A 23,080-nucleotide genomic window follows, 5' to 3' on the forward strand; every position below is an offset into this window, starting at 1 on the left:
CTGAGTTGACGTAAAAGCAAGTGTTCACTCCCATTGCGCATTGAGGTGACGTAATATTTGTGCGACCAAGCATAAAGTAGGGTATCAACTTAGCTCGTTGACAGGTAACACCACTTAAACACAGGTTTATGCGAATGTTATCATTAAACAGAGAACCTGTAGCACATTTTAAGATTAAAGGGCATTATTAATTTGTTGAGTGGTGCATATATTGCTCAATTTCCCACTTTTATCTGTTGACGTCAGCACTGCTAGCCAGCCGTGCTAAGCTGTTAGCCGATCGAACCACTTGTTGAATCGTGACATGTAATGTTTTGACATCAAGAATAAGCTATTATTGTATTGTAAGTTTGCAAGACGTGTGTGTTGTTTATATAGCATGAAGCCGAGCAAGTTGACATTCAGCAGACATAACTAAACCTGTGGCATCAGCTGTTACATTTAGATGTTGACGGAAACTACAACAAATTACTTTTTCCTAACTCGTATTGCCTTGATAGGTTTTTCAACTGTACGCGGGCGATGGGGGACGTGAAGACCCCAGACTTTGATGACTTGCTGGCAGCGTTTGATATCCCTGACATTGATGCCATCCAGTCAAGCCCAGAAGACGACGAGGTGTCTGCTGCCAATAATAATGATAATGCTAAGGAAGGTCAAAGTCGCTCCCCTTCCTCCTTCCCCGGCTCACCTACCTCTCACAGTGATCCCCCTGCTGTCAGTGTTATCGTGATGAACACTTTGCGGGCTTGTGAAGATGACGGAGAAAAAGACAACACCACAAACACTGCTGAGATGGATGACGCCTCTTCACAGTACAGTGCTGCCCTTAATGGGTCTGCTGCTGCTGGTCAGCTAAGATCCAGCGTGGCACCGTGGCGATTGAGCGAAGATGACACGGGTTGCGATCCACATCTGGAGCCTACCAAATTCTCAGTTCCTTCCTTGCTGACGCAGCAGAAGGAGGAGGCACATCCCCCAATGCATGCTTCTCCTTTAGCACACAATGGAAATGGTTCAAATAAGAATACCATGCACTTGGATGAGGAGGACTCAGAACCAGACTTGGGAAGCCCGCTGGTCATACATGAAAGCCCAGAATTTGTCATGCCGTCACCACCGAAATTGAAGCACAGCGTCAAGCATCAACCTGAGCTGTGCGCCTCCCCGGAAACCACCTCAAGCAGTCCCCCAAATGCATCTTCCAGCACCTCTGATGAGCAGGAGGGGAAGCCTGATTCCCTTGCTGCTCCACAGCCTCCAAGCCATCAGAACTGTCTTGTTGCACCAGTGCAAGAGGAGAAATACCCAGAGCATATCATTGATGAGAGGGACTCGCCTGAGAGCCCACCACCCAGTGAGACGGGGCTTCTGCTGGCCAAGAGAAGCAGCAACCCGGTGTCTGCCTCTGATTATCAGGAGGAGCTTATGGACTGTGAGCCCAGACATGAGGGCCGGTCTAGTGACAGTGAAAAGACTGCAGGAGATGAGCAAACTGTAAATGAGGAAAATGATGATGCTGGCCCACCACCTGAGTCATCATCAGACACTGCTAGTGCTGCACTGACCGCTTCAACTGAATTGTTGCCCCTCAAAGTTAAAATCAAAGTGCCTCCAAAAACAACACCTAAAAAGCGAGCAAATTTGAAGGGTGTGTATACAAAATCTTCACCACAAGCTCCCAATCCAAGATCGAAGAAGGGGATATCTCGGGAAGGTACAGTCAAAGAAAAAAGCACAGCAGTCCTGAAATCTAAAGTTCCTCCCACAGTTGTTGGCATTGCCAGAACAGCACCTCTTCCCCCCATGTCTGCCTCATCAACTATCCCGAGTGGTGGCAGCCTACGCAGCCTGGGTCACAAGACTCTCCAGAGTCCTCCTCAGAACAGCAGCAGCAGACCAGCCTCCATAGTCAACAGTGCTGGGGCCATCATATCCAAGAGCCAGACGAACTTGGTGGAAAGTTTCAACAAAATTCTCACCAATAAGAACCTGCTGCCCTCTTATAAACCGGACCTGAGATCACCTCCTCCTGCCGAGTGGGGCCTTCCTCTACCTGCACAGGTAAACCCGACAAACATGATTCACTATCAACTTCACAGATGGATGTACAGTAATAATCTATTCGATTGTGTGTAATTGATTGTTAGGCTGCATTAGGGCTGTGCGATATGGACCAAAACTCGTATCTCGATATACGATATATATCCCGATATTTTTTCCACAATGTCAAAGCCAAATATGTGTGTATTGTTTCATTAAAATGAAAAAAGTCTTACAGAAAAATAGCTGCTAAAATAAGTCTCTCTTTTAAATAAATATAGTAAAAAAAGTAAAATATAATCTCCAATCTTCCTTATAGCAAACCTTTAGCTGTGCTCAAATCCTCAGCTAATACCAAAGCACAAAACAACAAAATATGAAATAAAGTGTCTGATTTAAGAGGAAATATTTTAATGTCGGCAGCAACACAACAATACTTTATTTTAACTATACAATTTTTTTTTAAACATTTTTAAAAGACATAAGCTTGTCCTTATTCCTGTAAAGATTTCCAGGCTTAGCAACTGTCCGTTTGACTTCCTGGTGCATTTGTGGTAGAGCTTCTTCTGCTAAATAATTGCTGGGAAACTGGGAAGCTTTTTAATTAGATATCTTTAGCAATGTGATAGGACACTGCTTTAGTAGTAGCACACCCAGGGTTTCACCTAGGACTTTCTGAAGCTGTTGTAGTGGGCTGCATGTGACTGCCACCACTGTGTTGTGCCTCTGCTGCGTCTGCATTTTTTTTTTTATGATGACAAAACAATTCTTATGATTTATTTATTTATGAACTTATTTATGTAATGTTTATTAAACATATATATTTATTTAATGTAAGTGACATTGGGGAAGTGCACCGGCGAGGATGCCTTAAAAGGTGTCTGGCGGCGTCTGCTGTGTTTGACTCAGGAAGCCGTGAACATGCTACGTTCAGTTAGAATGCTTATGCTTTGTCGTCGGAACCAGAAATTTGTGTTGCGGATGTACAATGAGACGGGCAGAAACACAGAGTGTCACCATCGACGCGGGAGCCGGAGTAGGCCGCAGCAGATGACGGAGCCGTCACATTTACATACCTCTGAAATGACGACGGGCTTCTCTTTAAGCCATAAAATTTTGAGGTCTTGCAGCCTTGTCTCGGCACGGTCTATTGCCTTTCTCTTTTGTGCAGTCCATGTATTTTGTGATGTCGTGTATCTCTCTCATATAAACAAAAGCTGGCACCCGCGGCCCACAACGCATTGCGCAATCTCGTGCAAGCATCACAAGATTTCGTCTTGGCCGCGTCATCCAAGATGATGGTGTAAACAAACCATATGCTAAACAAGCGGACGAATGCAAACCAAGTAAAAATGTTATCAAAAATTTTGGATGTTAACCAAGGTACCGCAGTACTTCTTTATGCATGTGGAGTATAGTTTTATCCACAATGTAGTGGCAGCCTAGGCATAATATGATGAGGTTCGAGGTGCTCAATTAAGCGTTTAAACACGATATTACTCACCAGTGACGGGCTGGCTCTTTTGTTATAGCTAATGACTTTTTGCCATGCCCTGGGAGTTCCCCGTGTGATGCTGCTTCAAATGCGCGATGAGGTTGTTCATATTAAAATTCCCCAGTTTGGTGCCAGCAAGGGGAACTTGTGCATGACAAGTTTTGCACTCAGCTGCAACATCTGTTTAAGACTTCAATGAAAAATACTGCTACGTGGTCAACATCACTCTTACTCCTTGCTTCTTTGTTAAGAATGTTAGCACACACTGTTGGTATCACATGGGCTTTATCCGGCCACTGCTGGATAGACGTGCTGGGGCGGAGTCAGGAATTGACTGCTTGTATGGGAGTGCCAATACGGGAGATTTTGGATGTAGGCAGATATAATCTGATACTTTTTTTTTTTTTTTTGCTGATATCGATTGATATCCAATATCAATATCAGGGACCTAGTAGCATTTTTTTCCAACAATTATTTTGTCACGTGGACAATTCCCTGTTCGATAGCAGTGTTCTACCCTCCACAACTGTACCAAACTGGTCCAATGTGAAAAGTGGTACAGTTTGGGTTGGATACTTTGGAGGCCTTTACATTGAAACTGTAAAAAAAAAAAAATGCATATTGAACTTTGAGTTTTAAAGCCCTGTCTCCACCAAGCATTGCTGTGGTTCATTTTGGTACACATTTCATTGTGTTTCCTTTATAAGAGGTCTCACTTTCAAGTATGTACCCCTTTGTTGGGATGCAGAGTCACAGTGGTATGCTTGTGGATGCTGTAAACACATTGCTGTACAATGATTGGACAAACAATAGTCAGGGCTTTGCAGGCCATTCTGCACTGCGGCAAACTGCAAATTCCTGTCAGTATCTTGATTCTGAAACCTTTGCAGGGTTACCGCTGCTTGGAGTGTGGTGACGCCTTCGCCCTAGAGCAGAGTCTGGCCCGGCATTACGATCGGCGCTCACTTCGCATCGAGGTGACGTGCAATCACTGCGCCAAGCGGTTAGCCTTCTTCAACAAGTGCAGCCTGCTTTTGCACGCCAGGGAGCACAAGGAGCGAGGCCTGATCATGCAGTGTTCACACTTGGTCATGAATCCTGTGCCTGTGGAGCTGATGATCAGCCAGAATGAACCCAATGGTCAGTGACAATACTTTGAGTTTCGTTACAGCTGTATGTAGTAATAATAATAATAATAATAATAGTGTGATTTATTTTAAATGGAAGCCAGAAAATTGTGGTTCATGGTCTTGTCCATGGTCTTGCAGCCTTATTGTCCGCTTAATAAAGGTTTTATGATGACAACAATTTGATCATGATATCTAATTTTTAGGAGAGTCCACCCTCCAGCCCAAAGTGCAGCCACATCTGGCGACACCTAACAAAGCAGATGCCCTGCAATGCTTTGGGAATAAATGTCCAGAATGTCAGGCTCAGTTCAGCAGTAGAGAGGAGGTGGCTCAACATTTCCAAGAAATCAAACAAGCTCAAAGCACAGTGAGTCAGATGTGTACATTGTTGTATTTTTTCTTGAAAACTCCTTGCATGTTCTGACCCTGGTTCTTCTTCCTCCAGCCATGCACGGAATGCACTCCTCCGATGCTGCTGCCCAACAGCTGCAGCACAGCAGCGCATCAGCGCATCCACCAAGGCGGCCCGCCGTACGTCTGCCCTGAGTGTGGAGGCACGGCCAAGCAGGCGCACTTTCAGGCACATCTGGATCACACTTGTTTGCACTTTTCACGACGCATTGGTTACAGGTGTGGCGTTGCTCTCTGTGGCCGTTCAATTAAGGTCTTTTTAGGGCAGCTTGCTGTCATGTTAAGAATTTCTTTAAACGCTGGCCTCAATTAGGGCTTTGACCCAATGAATTGATTGGTACATCCAATTGAATACAGTCCTCCTTTGCTACATCGCGAACATTGCTCAAACATCAGCCCTCACTCTTACTTAACAAGATTCAAGAGAGTTTTATTGTCATGTGCATAGTACAACAGCAGTAATACCATGCAATGAAAATCTTATTCTGTTCATTCTCCCAAGAAAAGAAAGAAAACAAATGAAAGAGTAAGAACATAAGAAACATAAACACATAAACATATATACCAATAAATTAAGCAACAACAACAGAAGAGACATTAATACAAATAAATAATACAAATAAATAAATAAAGTGCTATGAGTGTGTGCGTGTGTTGCGTGCGGCGTGTGCGAGTGCTTCGTTGAGGAGCCTGATGGCCTGTGGGTAAAAGCTGTTTGTCAGCCTTGTGGTCCTGGACTTCAAACTAATAAATGATGGCTGTTTCGTGGTTGAATATGGCATATTATTAGTAAAAAGCATGGATATTCCCTAGGGAACACATTCACTATGACACATACAAGTAGGAGTTTTATTTTAAATGGCTTATTTACTCATATTACAGTATGTCTTCTATATTGGGTGATACGAGTGTGTTGTGTTGTTGATGAGAAAACAGCCACCACAGGAAGTACGCTGTCCAGAAAAAAAGCAAGGAGCAATTGCTAAGTCTGCTGAGTCTGTTATCTTATTCATGTGTAATATGTCTTATTTTCTGTGATTATATCTACTATATTGGATAATACAAATGTAACGGTGACTATACAGGTGTTATGTCATGGCCAGAGGGCTCTAATGTTTATAACCGTACTCAGAAGATTGTAAACTGGTAAATGAAAAATATTCAATTTCTAAATATTGAATCCTACATTGCGGAAATTCACTTATCTTAACATTCACTTATTCACTTAACATCCGGATCTGGTGCCAGCCAGTGTGGCTGTGCAGTTGTACACTGGTAAACCTCGCTCCCTGACACCTTAAGAGTCGTGCTGGACATGGCGTTGATAATTGGGGCTTTTATCTCAATGGCTAGCACTCTTGACTGTCATTCTGCAGATTCTGGTTTGAGCCTGGCTGGAGTGGAACATTATTGAGTTGATTTTTTTTCTTTTCAGATGCTCCAGTTGCCTGGTGGTGTTTGGAGGCTTGAACTCAGTGAAGTCTCACATCCAGCAGGCTCATTGTGATATTTTCCACAAGTGCCCCAGCTGTCCCATGGCTTTCAAGTCTGCACCCAGCACACAAAGTCACATCACGACGCATCATCCGACATTAACCGAGGGACAGGCCATGTACGCCGCACACAGATAGTATCATTCAAATGTGTATGTGCCTCTTACAAGAAAATATTTGTCTACCACAGGTTGATCTATAAATGTGTCATGTGTGACACCGTTTTCACACACAAGTCCTTGCTGTGCGTTCACTTTGAATCACACTTAACCAATCAAAAGGTTCATGTGTATAAATGTCCCGAGTGTACCAAGCTGTTTTCTCAGAGAAATTCTCTAATGGATCATTTCAAGGTATTTTGATGCTTATTCAGCAAATCTAGTCCTGAAGTTGAGCTATTAACGTAGTCCCTTCTTCTACTCAGAGCCACAAGTCAACCAAACAAGAGTTGCCCAGTGCCCCAGCTTCTAGTCCACAGCCGCCAGTCAAGTTAGAGAGCTCAGACGGTGAGGATGAAATGGATAAAGACACCGAGGAGGACAGTAACGCAGAGATGACAAAGACACTCTCCGGGTGGAAGTGTGTTGACTGCCATGCACGGTTCCTTGACCGGGAACAGTACATCCACCACATGGCTAAACAGCATAACAAGGTCACCAAGTTCATATTCATTTGTTTTTTGCTAAAAAAAAAAAAAAAAAAAAAAATAGTCACAACAGCAGGCGTTTTCATCTCATTGTGTGTGCTTTTAGATCTTGAAGAACTTCCCTTGTAACAAATGTGAGAGCTCCTTCACCTCAACCTCAAGTCTGAGACGGCATATCCGTGACAAACACAAGGCCCCGAGTCGAGGCTTCCCCTGCCAGTGAGTGTTGCACTGCTGGCAAACCAGCATTTATGTCAGGGGTGGCCAGGGTGTAAAAACTTGGATTTGAAATTTAGTATCCCTGCGAAATATATTAACACAGAGGTAGGGAACATATGGCTCTTTTGATGACTGCATCTGTCCCTCAGACTTTTCTTTACATGATAGAATGTATTTATTTGAAATTTTTTTGCTGACATTTTAATGTAAAACATTACAGAAATCACAGTGTTAAAAATAACGTACGGTATCGAAAATTTTCTTCTGCATTTTAATCCATTCATCCATTTTCTACTGCAATGTGGTTGGCTAGAGCCAATGCAAGTTGTCCTTTTGATATTTTGCAGGTCAGACACCAAAACTCGACCTTTAGTAGATAATGTCTTAGCCTACCCCGGTCATTGAGGTGTGAATAAGTAATCTTCCCTCCTTTAATCAAATAGTCAGCTACCTAATTCTGCAGAGCAAACCCTTTTGACGAAGAAGATGGTGAAAAGAAAGAACGATACAGAGTACGATACAAAACTGCAGCACCAGAAGTTGCATTAATGGTAAGAAGTATTTTATTTATTATTGGATAGCTTCAGTATAACAGTGTTATTAAAAATATTAAATTCAAAGACTTACTGTATTCTAAAATTCTTGGTCTTGCTTAAAAATACACACATTTAGTTGTATTCAATGTTAAAAATAAAATACTGTATGGCTTTCATGGCGGACTCTGCATCGGTCCGTCGTGGAGCTCAAGAGGGAGCTGAGCCGAAAGGCAAAGCTCTCAGTTTACCGGTCGATCTACGTTCCTACCCTCACCTATGCGCTTTGGGTGGTGACCAAAAGGACACGATGGCGGGTACAAGCGGCAGAAAGGAGTTTTTTCCGTAGGGTGCCTGGGCTCTCGCTTAGAGATAAGGTGAGAAGCACTGTCATCCAGGAGAAACTCGGAGTAGGACCGCTGCTCCTCCGCATTGAGAGGAGCCAGATGAGGTGGCTAGAGCATCTGGTCAGGATGCCTCCGGGATGCCTCCCTGTGGTGGTGTTCAGGGCATGTCTGACTGGTAGGAGACCTCAGGGAAGACCTCAAACACGTTGGAGAGACTGTGTCTCTCAACTGGATTGGGAACGCCTTGGGATCCACCGTAAGGAGCTGGACGAAGTGGCCAGGGAGAGGGAAGTCTGGATATAGCTTTCACACGTGAGCAAATATTTCTTCTGGTGGATGGTAATAATAAAAATAAAAAAAAGAAACTGGTGCTGTTGTGGAATCCAGGTTAATACAATGCTACAACACGTCAACATAAATGGACCCATTTTTAATAGAAATGACACCTCCGGCTCTAATATTTTATGGTATGAAAAGCGGTCGACAGGGTATGTCATCGTTGACTTAAGCAGGCACTTTTTAGTAACAACAAGAACACGATGGACCAGGACGTGATGAAATGATCCATATACACGGGTGGTCGACATAAATGAGAGACACACACCAGTGACCTGGAGAGATGCAGGTGTGACACAGACGTGTTGGAAAAAGTGCCTCAAAAATGAAGTGCCTCTTCATATATTCAGGTCAACAAGGCACTTGTAGAGAGTGCAAAAGTATTCCAAAATGGGCGGGACACACTGTAGAAACGCCTTTTTTCCCCACGCATAAATTGTCATTGTTTGTGCTTGCAGGTTCTGTACGGGCAGTAAGAAAACATTCAGCAGCAGAGTGATGTTGGACAAGCATGTCCGGCTTCGACACAGCTCAGGGATGCAGAAGGTAAGTTACTTTCCTTGACACAAATTTTCGTGTAGTAATAAAAATTCTTCTTTATAATATATAGCCAAATAAAGTAGCAAAATTATTAGAAACAGCCTTCGCAATGAAGTGTAATTATACACTGCTGCCACTCTCAGCCATACTAATAAGCTGTGTTGGGAATGACGGTGTTCGTAATTGTATTTCAGTAACCAATAATCTAATTTATTTAATCTTACCATTTCAAGCATTACAATGCCGTTACCAATGTGAAATGTGGTGCGGTTGTAACAAGTTGAGCCTTAAACGGCTTCCTCAACTGCTATACGCCACGTTTTCTTTCCACACAGCTCCATCTGCTGCATTTGGTGCGCCACTTGAACCAAATGCAAGTGGAATTTAACAGTGGAAAATGAAAATAATTTCCTCAGTTTGCACATTTTATGAATTTGCACCAAATTGCAATGACTTCTTACTTGTACTACCTCTCAACAATGTATTTTTATTTGTTTTATGCATTTTGTATTTTTGGAATCATTCTGTTAACCAACCAACAGCCATTGAAAACATTTAGTATGTATTTGGTTTGGGTCAGCGGTGTCCAAAGTCCAGCATGGGGGTCATTTTCAGCTTGTATTTTTTATTTTTATTATTTATTTTATTTCTAAAGTTACAATTTAACTACAAAAAAGACCAAACAGGCATAATGTAATGAGAAAAAGTGTTAATGTTAATACTAATGTCACTAATAATATGCGTTGTTACGAGGGGTGTCATGAGACGATGCACGAGATTGGGTGAGAGGTGAGACGAGATTTTAACATTACTTTTAAGAAAAGTACAATTTAAAAATGTCAAATGATTACATTTTTTAGTCAGCTTAATCAGTTTTCAAATCAATTAATTATGATTAATCACCATGCCACACTATGTCTGAAATATACCCGTTCTTACTGTATTTTATTTAAAGATAAATGACACGCATGCGCATAGAAATATATTGAGGCGGGCAAAAGTACATTTTTTTATTTATTGTGTGATTAATTAATTAATCTATTCTCGGCCCAGGCGTAGTGCCCACGAGACATTTTTTTTCTGAATGAGAAATATGTCACATTTTAATCTCGCGGGACCTTGTGACACCCCGAGTTGTTACATATGACACATAGTATTGAACGTCTTAGTATAGCTACATGGGGTTGTTTTGGCCTGTTTACAAAATTTTAAAATCAAAATGGCCCCCGAATTTTTGGATTGTATGGTATACGGCCCTTGGACACCGCTGCTTTAGGTGGATATAATTAGTAATGCTCTGATGGTATCAATCACACTCAGCAATCATGTTTGTAAAGGCAGAATTGTTGATGAACCTCAAAAGGTGGCCAGTAGGTGTCAAATGTGAAATGAGGTCGTCTCAGCAGGGAGCCACAGATGAAGCAGACAGCTCCTCGGAACACGACGGCACTCCACTGACCCGCCGTGGACGCAGAGCGGCTTGTAAGAAGGACCACGACGACGAGTCCACTCCTGTTAAAAAACTGCGATCCTCCTCCACGCCAGCCCCTTACTATTCCCCGGAGTCCGGGTTCCGCTGTGCCCCCTGCGGCTTCACCACAGATGACCAGGCCACGTTCCTGGCACACATTGGCCAGCATCGAGTAGCAGCGGAGGGCGGCGGCAAGCAGCAGTGCTTACAGTGCGGCGCCTGTTTCACTTCGACCACCTCGCTGTCACGCCACCTCTTTATCACCCACAAAGTCCGAGACGCGTTCACGGACCAACAGGAAATGCCCAACTCATCTGAAGTGTCATCTCCTAACAGCAGGAGGCTTGATGAGAATTCTCTGGGTTATCCTGCTGCAACATCGCCCTCATCTCAAACAAACATGGCTGCAGGGAGGGAGGAGGACGGCGCTTTGAACTGTAAGGTGTGTGGCAAACACTTTGACAAGGCCACAGACCTGAACACGCACTTCAGAACTCACGGGATGGCATTTATCAATGCAAGAAACACAGGAAAACCAACATAAGCCGTGAGTATCTCATGACAAAGTGCCTTATTTATTGGTGATTTGTGGCTTTGCTAAATTGAAACCAAATGGATCTTATGAAAAAACATGTAAAACAATCAGAGTTGATTCTCACATGTTTGCCTTAACCTTAGACGTACTGCTCAGGATCTAATACACATTTCGTTGTGTAGTAGTTGGTATTGATTCCATACCAAGTAAATACAGGGCCAACATTATCGGTACTTTTTAACTGAAAGTTTTCAAGATCGTTGAATGATTTTTGATTTTTTGCCTTTTAATTTGTTGATTGTGACTACAGTATAATCAGACGGGACAAAGATTTTAGGTGAAAAAAAATGTCAACAAACTTATTTCAGAACAATTAAACAATATATAATTGCAACAGTATAAGACAATGTAACAATGCCAACAAACTAATACAATTGCAGTCATCCTTTGCTACAGCGTGTTTCTTCAATCAATATTTCATTCATAAACGATCGCTGCTTTGTGGTTGACTATGGCCTATTATTAGTGAAAAAATATGCACATACAGTCAAACCTGTCTTAGCGGCCACCTTTATAGAACAGCCACCTGCCTATAGCAGCCACTGAAAAATCCCCCGCAGCAAATGTACATGTTATAAACCCTGTGTATAGCAGTCACCTGTCCAACGCGGCCAGCGGCCACCCATTTTGTCTCCCTTGGTCAATATCTGACTGCATATAGCGGCCAAATGACCAACTCAAGTAGAAGCTTCATGCACGAAAAAGTTTCGTTTTTCAATCAATGAAGCCGTCGTGTGTAGACTTTAATTACTGAGTCCTAGCTCAGTCACAATCATTCACAAGATCCACACAAACTGTCAGTTGTTCCACATAAAAAAGCTGTCTTCTTTTGAGCTTGCTATTTCCTGGTCAAACATGTAACTCTAAGAGCATTTGCACCAAAACATTACCGCAAAGTAGGCTGGGAACAGGACGTGCTCCCAGCGATGCTACAATAAAAAAAAAAAAACATACGCTAGCATGCATGCGGCAGCGGGAGCAAAACTGAGTTTGATTGTACTTAATTGAAGTATTTTAGAATGTACTCACGTTATTTTTGATCAATCCTCATCCACAAACCATCAAAGTCCTCATCTTCTGTATTCGACACAAACAAAGCCGTCTTCTTTTCCATTCGCTACTAGTCTGTTAACTTGTCAGTGTTATTCAGCTCCGAAGCAAAGAAGGAAACTTCCTGTTGCTTCTGCCAACTTTATTTATTGAACGCGGCCACCAGACAGCAGCTCAGAACACACACACATCTCTCAGCATCGTCTCTCCTTCCTGCTTGCCCACAAGGCAAAGGTTAAACAAGACCCACTACATAGCTGTCCAGCCAATGCCTGTAAGAAATGACACCGTTTACTTCCTGGTGTGCACTGGTCAGTACTGTAATGCCGCTTGTTGTGGGAAAGGAGAGACTCACGTCGCCGATGCACTTTAATAGCTTTATTAACAGCGGAGAACACTGCAGGACTTTACATCCACGCCAACATAAACACACTTCCCAACTCTCTCGAAACTCACAGCTAGCACTGAGCCTAGCTCTCCTGCTCGGGATGCCCACCGTCACTTCCCGTCACTTCCACTCTGCTGTATAAAAAGTAAAATATTAAAAACAAGCGTAAGACAGTACTAGCACAGCTTTGTTCTGTGGGTCATGGATATATTCTATCAGTTATTATTAAGCCTCTAGCTTCCTTTTAGTAAGTAAAAACCTTGGCTATGATTGCACTACATTGTCATGTAGACCTACAAAGTACACTTGGAAGAACAAGAGGTGAATAAATGTATTGCAACTGATGTGAAACTGATGAGGGGTAGGATTAAATAAGCTTTGCTTCTTCCTACTCCATTTTGGACATGCAAAATTGTGAATTGTACTATGTGATGTGCTACTGTTTGACTCATGCATGTTCAGGTTTAAAACCATGAACCATGAACCATGAACCATGATAATAACAAGCCTAGTAGTGCTGTACAACTTTCATCTGCAGTCCGCAGTGCCCTCTACTGGTCAACATTAGTATTATTATTTTTTCCCCTTTTTTTTCTTTTTTTTCCTCTACTGGTCAACATTCAAACTGGACGCCAACCTGTCTATAGAGGCCACCTGTCTATAGCGGCCACTTTTGCAGACTCCCTCTAGTGGCCGCTATAGACAAGTTTGACTGCGTATATATATAAGCAAATTGTATTGTATATTTTTTTTTTTATTTTTTTACCCAAATTAAGCATTTTCAAGGATAAAAATGGCTAAATGCACTAGAATACACATACAGTATAAGCCATTAAGACCACTGCTTGTGAATGTCGTAGTCTACATTAGTCACTAGATGCCAGTAATTGGCCACCACTGAAGCACCAGACATGCACAACCCGCCTTTATTGCAGCTTCAAATGATCTCACAACAGGCGCAATAATAATAATATGGTAATAATAATCATAATCAATAACACGGATTACTGTTGTGGCCATAGCCCACAACAAGCTAAAACTCAATTCTGAACCCTGGCGTCACTTCCTGTCCGCCATTGATTCTGCTCCCCTACATGGTAAACTGTCTCAAATGGTTTATTTTCTCTGATTACAGTATATCTACTATACTGGGTCATTTGAGTGTAAAGGTGACTCTGTAGGTGTTGTTTCATGTCTAGATGGCTATAATAATGTTAAAAGAAATATTTACAAGCTCGTAAACAGGTTTTGTATGCCATAACTGCTAAAATCTTTTATTTATAAAGAAGTAATGCTACGTTGCGGAAATTCACTTTTCACGGTCAGGTCTGGAACCAATTATACCACCACGATAAATGATAGATTACTGTATAAATAAATAAATAAATAGAACAACAAAACAAAAACAAAAATACACTCTGTATTAGTGAAAATAAACGTAGACGAGAATTCCGCATCGATCCGATGTTGATGTTACCATTGGTATCGATACTATCGGCATCCACTTCCTGAGTATGACAATAGAGAACTTTGCAAGAAATACAAGTTATTTGTTTTTATCCTCCAAACACACAAATACCCTCAGCAAATCTCCAAAGAGGACTGCATAAGCCTTGTTAGAGAGTTAATTTAATAGGCTTTTACTGTGATTATGACAAAGAGAGAGTTACATTATTGCTGGAAAATGTTGTTTAGCACAAGGATGCGTCTGTTTCAGTCGCCCCGAATTAAATTTTTTTTTAAAAAAATTAAAAATCTAACATGTACAACTGTGAAAACATGTTTTAGTTTGACTGTGAAACTTCCTTTTTTTTTTTTTTTTTTTAAACACTTAAATGTTCTTCTCTCGTCTGTCTTAGTGAGCCAGCATCTACAGTGGAACTTTAAAAGTAAAGCGCAATCCTTTCCAAGATGCTCTGTTCTGATTTCAAAAAGGAATCACCAGTTAGGATTGAATGAATCAGTTCCAAGGTCAAACTGTTGCCGTCAAACTCTTATTTATGAACCGTACGGATAGTGTTTCAATCCCCTTTGTAGCATTCTTAACTGCCTTACACGTGTATGATGAGACTGAATAAAACTAAACTCAAATGAAACTTCTCAGTCTGACCAGCGTTTCAGGAAGCAACGTAGGAGGCTTGCTCAAGATCAGACGACGTCATATCTCTGTCATACAAGTGTAAAAATAAGTTAACCGCTGCACAGTAACGCTTAGACAACAAAAAAATAACTTTGATGTTGACTTTGCGGTGTAGCTTTCATTCTTTTGTAAGTGATGGTGACTTGAACCATATTGCATTGAGAAGCCTGGACAGAGACGTGTGTGATGCTTTTTCTACATTTCTACATTTCCTATTTAAAAAAAAAAAAAAAAAGCAACTTTATTTACACATGTTATTGAGATGCTTGGTTTAGTCTGTGCAGCTTTGGAGGCATATAGTCCAGAAAACCTTGGTTGATGTCTAAATTGGGGGCTGCATGAGAGAAATTTAGAGTAACTAAGTGACAAAATGTGATGACGTCATATAAATTTAATCATTAAAAATAATCGTCAGAAACTAACTGTCAAAATATGATTGATGACTTGACACATCAGATGACATCATTTGGGAGGGGCGTGGTGAGGGGTGTGGGGAAAAGGAAGAGGCGTGACTTTGTTATTTACATTAGAATGTGGCTATTATTCTAGAGGAGGGTTGATGGGCGTGGTTAAGGTGGTGAGGGGGTGTGGAAATATATGAGATGTCTTATATAACGAGGAGTGTTTCAGTCAGACTATGAGTGACTGCTGGAGAAAAAAAAAAAAATGGCGGTGTTCAGGAAAAAGAGTCTGCATCTTGACGGGGGACGTCTGGTGGTTAGTGAGTTTAGAGGTATGGGAGTAGTTCCCTTTGTGGATCTATACAGTTATGAATATATGGAACCAGAGGTTACGCAGCTGAGAATTTATTCTACTGAATTTGAAAAACTGAAGAGCTCCATTCAAGATTTCATCGATTACATGCAGCATGTGCATGATGAAGGGGAAGTAGGACTTACGAGAATGCCGCCAAGTGTAGCGGTGAGAACGGATTCGCTACAGCGTGAAGGGGAGGGATCTTTTTTCGTCGATTGTTCGAGATCACACATCTGGCTGCTGGTGAGATATGGCTCCTCTGATGCTAATAGTGTCAGACCAAGAACTGTTATGGAGAAAGAGCGGCATTTCCCAATTCACCTGGCGTTCAAGGTGGAAGACTTCCCAAAGCTGGGTGATCTCTTGAAAGAAATGAGTTTGTTTTTCACTCAAGATAGTGTGAAGCGGAGGCATGACCTGCTGGAGAAGAGGTTAACCACTCGAGCTGAAGGCGGTGTTGGAAGACAGAGGCTGGCTAGTGTTAAAAGGCGGATAAATCTGAACCCCGTTTTTGACAGAGAACTGGAGGCTGATGGATTGGCCGGGAGAGGCTATGTTTCTGAATTGGAGACTGATTCCGCGTAATCACGCATGCGGGTCTCCGCCTTCTACACAGACCTCCCAGTCCTGCTTCTCTGACCCCTCCCACCAGAACCCTCCTACCAGACCCGCCTCCCACTAGGCCCTCCATCTACAAGACACGCCTCTCAGACCGGCCTACCAGACACACCCACTCGTTTTAAAATATAAATACAGAAGAAGTGGGAATAGAGAAAGTACTTTACTTCATCATGGCTGATTTTTCCTCGGACAACGCTCTGACCTCTCTTGCTGGAAACAACGTCGGCAGCAGCAGCACCAGCTGCAGCAGCTATGAAATCCGGGATGAAGAGCTTCTCAACTGGCTGTCAAACATTTCTCAGACATCTTCAGGACACGCTGAGATGTATAGGCCACTTTTCCACCGCTATCATGAGAATGATTCGACCCTTGTCACGACGTGTGAAGCGCAAGAGTACCAGACCGATCCCTACGCGTGCATGGTGAAGGGGGACATGGCGCTCACCCCTGGTCGGATCACTGGAGGATCCATAGCCAGCTCCGGTTCTCCACCCAAGGTGACTGAGCGAGAGGTGCCAGAAGGCTCACCGATGTATACAGTCGGTTGTTTTTCCCAATCCCTCGACAATGGACAGAGCCATGGCGAGCTACCATGCGGACCTCCATCCTACTGTCCATACTGGGGGGATAATGACAGCGGGGAAGAGGCAGCGCCTGCTCCAGTCTACTCCGTAGGAGCACACAAAGCGGTCCTGACGCCTCCAGACTCGCCCGCGCCTCAGTCTCCGATAGCGGCGAGTGGCGGATTTCTAGACACTGTAAAGGCGTGCGTGGCTAGTGCCGTGCAAGTGGTGGTGCAGGAGCAGATAAAAAAAGACTGTTACGGCTGTGAAGTCGATCACCCTTCTCAACGTCAGCATCCCTGTCTCTATCCTCCAGAACCTGGATATTTCAACACTAACTTTAAACTGTTAACAGAGAATCTGATGACATGGGAATTTCTTCCAGCTCTCAAGTATACACTGGAATTACTTGGGTTAGACATACTGGATGCTAGAGTGGAAGGAGCAGCGGAGGCTTTTCTTTACGATCTGAAGCCTGAAGAAAACATTCTGGAGAAAGTTGCAGAGATCAGGCGCGCCTACATAGAAGACGACACGGATAGGGAAGATCTGCTGCAGCGTTTCCTCGGTTTCTGGAATCCTTGATTCATCAAAATGGGAAATTATTATTTTAAACCACCCCCTAAACCAGTTGACAGTTTTCTTTTAAAACATGCAATTGCTAATCGGATCAATGATGCATCGTTATATCTGGCAAGCGGGGATGTCGATACAAAAGACTTGGAGCGTTTTGAAAGAGTGATGGCCATTGTAAGGGATAAGGGTCCTTTAGACCACTGGGAGAATCTGGTGTATCTCGGGTCAGACTTAAACAGCGATGGTTTTGAAGCAACATTACAGGGCATTATCGGGAATATTTCTGTGTGTAGTCTCAACTCTAGTCTCATGCACGTCTTGTATACCTATGTAGTCGATGTAGCGGTGTGTAAACTGAAGAATGGAGATAAAGTTGATGTTGATCAGTTGCTAAATGTATTACATGCTTTACACGCTTCAATTTTGAAAAAAAAAAAATAATTTAATATAAAACATGTATTGTAATCACTAACTGTGTAATCACTAATCATGTGTGGTCATCAATAAAGTCGAAGTCAAAACATTGTCGTATGATCTTTTCTGTTCACTAGTAGACATGGCTTCAAAGAAGACAGAACGCATGCTGAAGAGTATATATTATGATCCTGCAAGAGCTGGATCTTATGGTGGGGTTGAAAGACTTCAAAAGGCTGTCGAAGAGCAGACGGGAAAAAAAGTTAGCGGGGATGAAGTGCGAGACTGGTTGTCAGCTCAGGATGCATATACCTTACACAAAACGGCACGAAAAACTTATGCTAGAAATCGTGTTTTTGTTCCTCGTCCTTTGTATCAATTTCAAGCCGATCTTTGTGATATGAGTGCTCTGTCTAAAGACAATGATCGGTTTAAATTCCTGCTTACAGTAATAGATGTATTTTCCAAGAAAGCTTATGCACGACCACTGAAAAACAAGACAGCCTTTGAAGTTGCAAAGGCTTTTGCTTCAATTTTAGACCAGAGTGGTATTCCGGCTAAAATTCAAACGGATTCAGGGAAAGAATTTTTTAATCGACTCTTTGAAAAACTAATGAAGAAGTACAACATTCAACACTTTGCAACAGGAAGTGAACTGAAAGCATCAGTGGTGGAAAGATTTCACCGTACGTTGAAGGGAAAAATGTGGCGGTACTTCACTGCAAAAAACACTCGTAGGTATATAGACGTAATTCAAGATTTACTCGATAGCTATAACAACAGTTATCATAGTGGAATAAAAATGAAACCTGCGGAGGTAACCCCTAGCAAGACCTCACAAGTGTTTGAAAATTTATATGGGACACTATCTCTGAGCGCAAAACCATCCGTATTTAAATTCAAAGAAGGAGACATTGTACGGATTTCAAAATACCGTGGAGTATTTGATAAAATGTATGAACAGTCATTCAGCGATGAATATTTTATAGTGAACGAACGTATCCCCAGAGTCCCCCCTGTTTATAAATTAAGGGATATAAGAGGTGAAATTCTGAATGGAACATTCTATGAACCAGAACTGCAGAAAGTGATAATTGGTTCTGACACTCTTTTCCGCATAGAAGAAATTTTAGACCGGAAAATTAAAAATGGTCAGAAGATGGTTTTAGTCCGGTGGCAAGGATGGCCTCGTCAGTTCGACTCTTGGCTAGCTGCTAAAGAGGTCGTTGAGCTCAGGAAGAAGAGAAACAAGAAAGACCAGGAAACAGCACAATGACAGGACGAGAGTCTTTCTACGTGACACTACCGTCGAATGCCTGTAATGACATTTTCCCGAGCAATACCAGCTCGAACTATATGACAACATTGTCACAACCTATAGAGCTGGATGGAGCTTACGAGGTCGCTTTAGCTGAAATTATGTATTGTCATACATGGAATAATATACGTGGGGGTGAGAATGGTTATGAATTATTGGATCATTCGAAGCCAGCGAATCCTCCAATGTATATGAAAATTCCTAGGGGACATTATGACAGCATTGATCTAATACTGAGGGAGATAAATGCTTTATTTAAGTCAGTAAACATTGATCTAATTTTTCATTACAATTCTATAAACAGAAGAATTTATATATTAGGGAGTGCTAAATATTCTATCAAGTTCGAAGCGCCGCTGTCCTACATGCTGGGTTTTGAACCCGGTCAATGGATTAAAACAGAAGGAAATCCCGTGAGTAAATATCCCTGCGATATTAACGGCGGTCAATATAATTTTTTCGTCTATACCAATATTGTGGAAGCACAACATATCGGAGACTATGTTGTTCCCCTTCTAAGAATTGTTAAAAAGGAAGGATCTTACGGTGATCTGATCACTTTCTCCTACAACCGCTTACACTACGTTCCTGTCAATAAACAGCGCATACAGGATATCCAGATTGAATTAAAAACTGATTTAAATACCCCGATTCGATTCACATACGGGAAGACCATCTGCAAACTACACTTTAGACCGGTATCAAAGATCTTGATCTGAATTCAACAGAATAACGCAGAATGAATTCGCAAAGATTTGTGGATTATTATGTGAATCAGGCTGGAGGCGGATCACTCAACGGATTTGTTGGTGCCCCGGTTCTTTACGGCAGGGGATTTGGTTCTATGCTGAGTAGGGCATTCAGATTCGTCTTGCCTCTTCTTAAACGTGGAGCTAATATTGCCAGGCCACATTTGAAATCTGCTGTGAGAGGGATAGCATCTGATGTTGTTGGAGCTGTAACCAGCCATATTGCCAATCGTCGACGTGACGAAACTCAGGACGGATCGGGACTACTACGAATAGCACGTGGAAGAGGAAAAAGAGCTCTAGCAGCATTATCACACGCTATACCAAAAAAGAAACGTAAAACCTCATCGAAAATACACCGGAAAGTTAAAAGTCAACGAGGCGGAGGGGATATATTTTAACCATGTCTCTTACACATCACCTCTCGTCAGAGTGCACCAAATCAGAGCTCGACCTCTTTGCTCCTCCGATGACACAGCTATCTATAGATCAGACCAATTATGTAGAGATCCATCCTTTGAACTCTATTGCTGATCAAGAAGTGTTAGATTTCCTGATACCTGGAAACGGGAGTTTCTATCTAGATCTAAACTCAACACTACTCTATTTACGCCTCAAGATTACAAACGCCGATGGGACTAATCTCGGAAATGCTGCTAACTGTGGAATAATACAGTACCCTCTAAATACTATATTTTCACAGGTAGATGTCAGTCTGAACGATGTTCTCATTAGCTCTTCATCCGCAACTCATCCTTACAGATCTATTATTGAAACCCTCCTCAACTTTTCACGACAAACATTGGAGAGTCAGTTTTCAGCAGGTCTGTGGTACAAAGACGATGGCGATGATTTAGATTCAATTGACACGACACCTGGCGGCCCCAACAAAGGCCTTATCAAGCGTACAAGCTTCACTCGTGGTTCGCGACCATTCGAGTTAATTGGTCCCCTGCACAGTGACATTTTTTTTTCCGAAAGACTCCTGCTAAACAACGTGGATGTGCGATTGAAACTTGTAAAGGCTAAAAGTGCTTTTACACTGATGTCCGCTGCAGCTGACGAGTTCAATTTAAACATTCTGAGTGCTAGCATTTTTGTGAAAAAGGTGCAAGTCTCGCCGGATGTCATGCTAGGACATTCAGCCGCTTTAATGAAATCCAACGCAATTTACCCGATAAGTCGTGTTGTTGTTAAAAATTTTAGCATTCCAGCGCAGTCACGTGTATGTTCACAGGACAACTTGTATCTGGGTAGACTTCCAAAATATATAGTCGTCGGAATTGTCGACCACAGAGCATTTGTCGGAGCAAGGGAGCTGAACCCATTTAAGTTCCAACATGCAAATCTTGAATACCTCTCTCTCAGTGTAAATTCACGCTTTATCCCGGCGAAACCTTACCAACCCAACTTTAATACACATCAGAGTGTTCGCGAATTTTACAATCTCTATCTGGGAACAAACAGACACCTCAGAGACGCTCCCCTGAGTATTGACCGCGAAAACTTTGAAAATGGTTACTCACTGTTTCTGTTCAATCTGTCAAGAGACGATGAAATGGACGCTGAAGCTCTCTCTCCTGCGCTACATGGAACATGCCGTTTGGATTTAAGATTCAGAATGGCGTTACCGAGAACTATGACATTGATTGTGTACGCTTGTTACGACAGTGTCATAGAGATAAACTCGAAGCGTCAGGTTCTGATCGACTACTAAAACTGGAGAAATGAACAACCATCAAATAGATTCTATCCTGAGACCGATCTTGGGCGAGACGTTTGGAGGGGTTTGGCCTAGTGATTTACTGCCAACTAAGATTGATAAACGACCGTGCTATCTCGTCGTTAACACCCATGACCAAACCCGTGAGGGTGAACACTGGGTGGGGATGATTATTGAAGCTGAACAAGACAAATCATGCTTCTTCGACAGCTATGGCCACGAACCGGATTTTATATTTTATCCTGAAAGTTTTATAACTTTCCTCACTAGAAATTCTCATGAAATACGCTACAACAAACTCCAAGTACAAGATGACAACTCTTCGACTTGTGGCGCCCATGTTATTTTTTTCCTCTGTCAACGCTTTAAAGGACTCTCTTTTCAAGAAGTAATGAGGCTGTATTCTGATAATTTAAAAAAGAATGATGCTCTTGTCACCAAGTTTGTCAAGAAAAATGTTAAATGTATTTCACATGTGAAGACCGCTAAAACCTGTAATCAGAAAGCATGCTCTTTAAAACTATTTAATGAGTGTTATATCTGTTCTGAATAAATGCTCTTACTCCGATGTATAATTCCCAATAAATTTTTATTGGTAAAAAAAAAACATACAGTCTGCATGAATTCATTTGTATCGAGTGAAATCTAACCAGTTGGAGGGGATCGGTGTAGACAATCGCCATTCAGACGCTGTAGGTGTATACAGTTGATGAATGAGATTCGGGCTGTCATAATCTCTGTCTAACGGTGATGCCGCCCCAGATTTTTTCCCCCCGCGTTTTCTCTTACTCCGTCGTATCTGAGGGCGAGGTTCACTCGTGGTATTGGAGGGTTTAAGTCGTAATTGCTCGCGTGCGTGAGTGTTCATAACAGTTGTGATTGGAATATTTAATTCAGAAATTGTTTTTAAAAATGTATCCCATCCGCGAGGTACGGTCCGTCCGTGGAATCGACGGTTTGTCAGAGTTTTCATTAAATCGAAAATATGAGACCCTTTAATGAGGTTGTCCTGCACAATTATCTCGCCTGAACGGTTCCATCTTAGAAGGTCTGAATTACGAAGCTTCTGTAGAATATATGCCGCATTTTTCCGATTGCGTGATCCTATGTTGTCTAAAATCTCTTTTTCAATGTTGTCAGGACGTTCTTCCTCTTCAGCCTTGACATAGTCACCTACATCTTCACCTCCTTTCTCTGTGGGTGTAGTAGGTAGTTTCAAAAGTATTTCACGACTGCGACTCTCCTCCTTTCTGAGTAAGGCCAGATATTTTTCAAGTAGATCGTTATAATGTAGTGACTTGCTGTATGCCGGTCCAGGTTGTTTTAACAGACGTTCCATTTTCTCTTCCAAAACATGCTGAGCTTTCTCGCTGATGTTTTCTGCATGCGTCTTCTTCTGGGTTAAAGTCTCTAGTTGATGGGGGGAAATCATGTACATTTTACTAAATGACGCCATGACGATGGTCTGTGTCTATCTCCCACCGGTAAACAAACTGGTTAGGAGTGGGATTGCTGCTCCTAAT

General features: G+C 42.2%; 1 protein-coding gene across 6 annotated transcripts in view; it reads left to right on the top strand.

Annotated features, from left to right (window-relative positions):
* Positions 1-64: 64 nt before the first annotated feature.
* znf687a (zinc finger protein 687a) overlaps positions 65-23,080 on the top strand; it is a 43,520-nt gene continuing 20,504 nt past the window's right edge. For 2 of the 6 annotated variants that reach the window (XR_008571948.1, XM_054780932.1), the window contains exons 1-11: positions 65-104; positions 501-2,064; positions 4,429-4,678; positions 4,872-5,035; positions 5,114-5,298; positions 6,515-6,691; positions 6,763-6,925; positions 6,997-7,224; positions 7,325-7,437; positions 9,112-9,199; positions 10,597-11,211. Coding sequence is in view for 4 of the 6 variants with exons in the window: in XM_054780932.1 (XP_054636907.1) it covers positions 523-2,064; positions 4,429-4,678; positions 4,872-5,035; positions 5,114-5,298; positions 6,515-6,691; positions 6,763-6,925; positions 6,997-7,224; positions 7,325-7,437; positions 9,112-9,199; positions 10,597-11,208 (3,522 nt within the window). In the remaining 2 variants the exon portion in view is untranslated. Of the gene's footprint in view, positions 105-500; positions 2,065-4,428; positions 4,679-4,871; positions 5,036-5,113; positions 5,299-6,514; positions 6,692-6,762; positions 6,926-6,996; positions 7,225-7,324; positions 7,438-9,111; positions 9,200-10,556; positions 15,222-23,080 lie in introns of those variants that run through there. The other 4 variants (XR_008571947.1, XM_054780931.1, XM_054780933.1 and 1 more) reach the window with 4 other exon arrangements.

This window comes from Dunckerocampus dactyliophorus, chromosome 7 (genome assembly GCF_027744805.1).
Source record: "Dunckerocampus dactyliophorus isolate RoL2022-P2 chromosome 7, RoL_Ddac_1.1, whole genome shotgun sequence".
Classification (NCBI taxonomy): Eukaryota; Metazoa; Chordata; class Actinopteri; order Syngnathiformes; family Syngnathidae; genus Dunckerocampus; species Dunckerocampus dactyliophorus.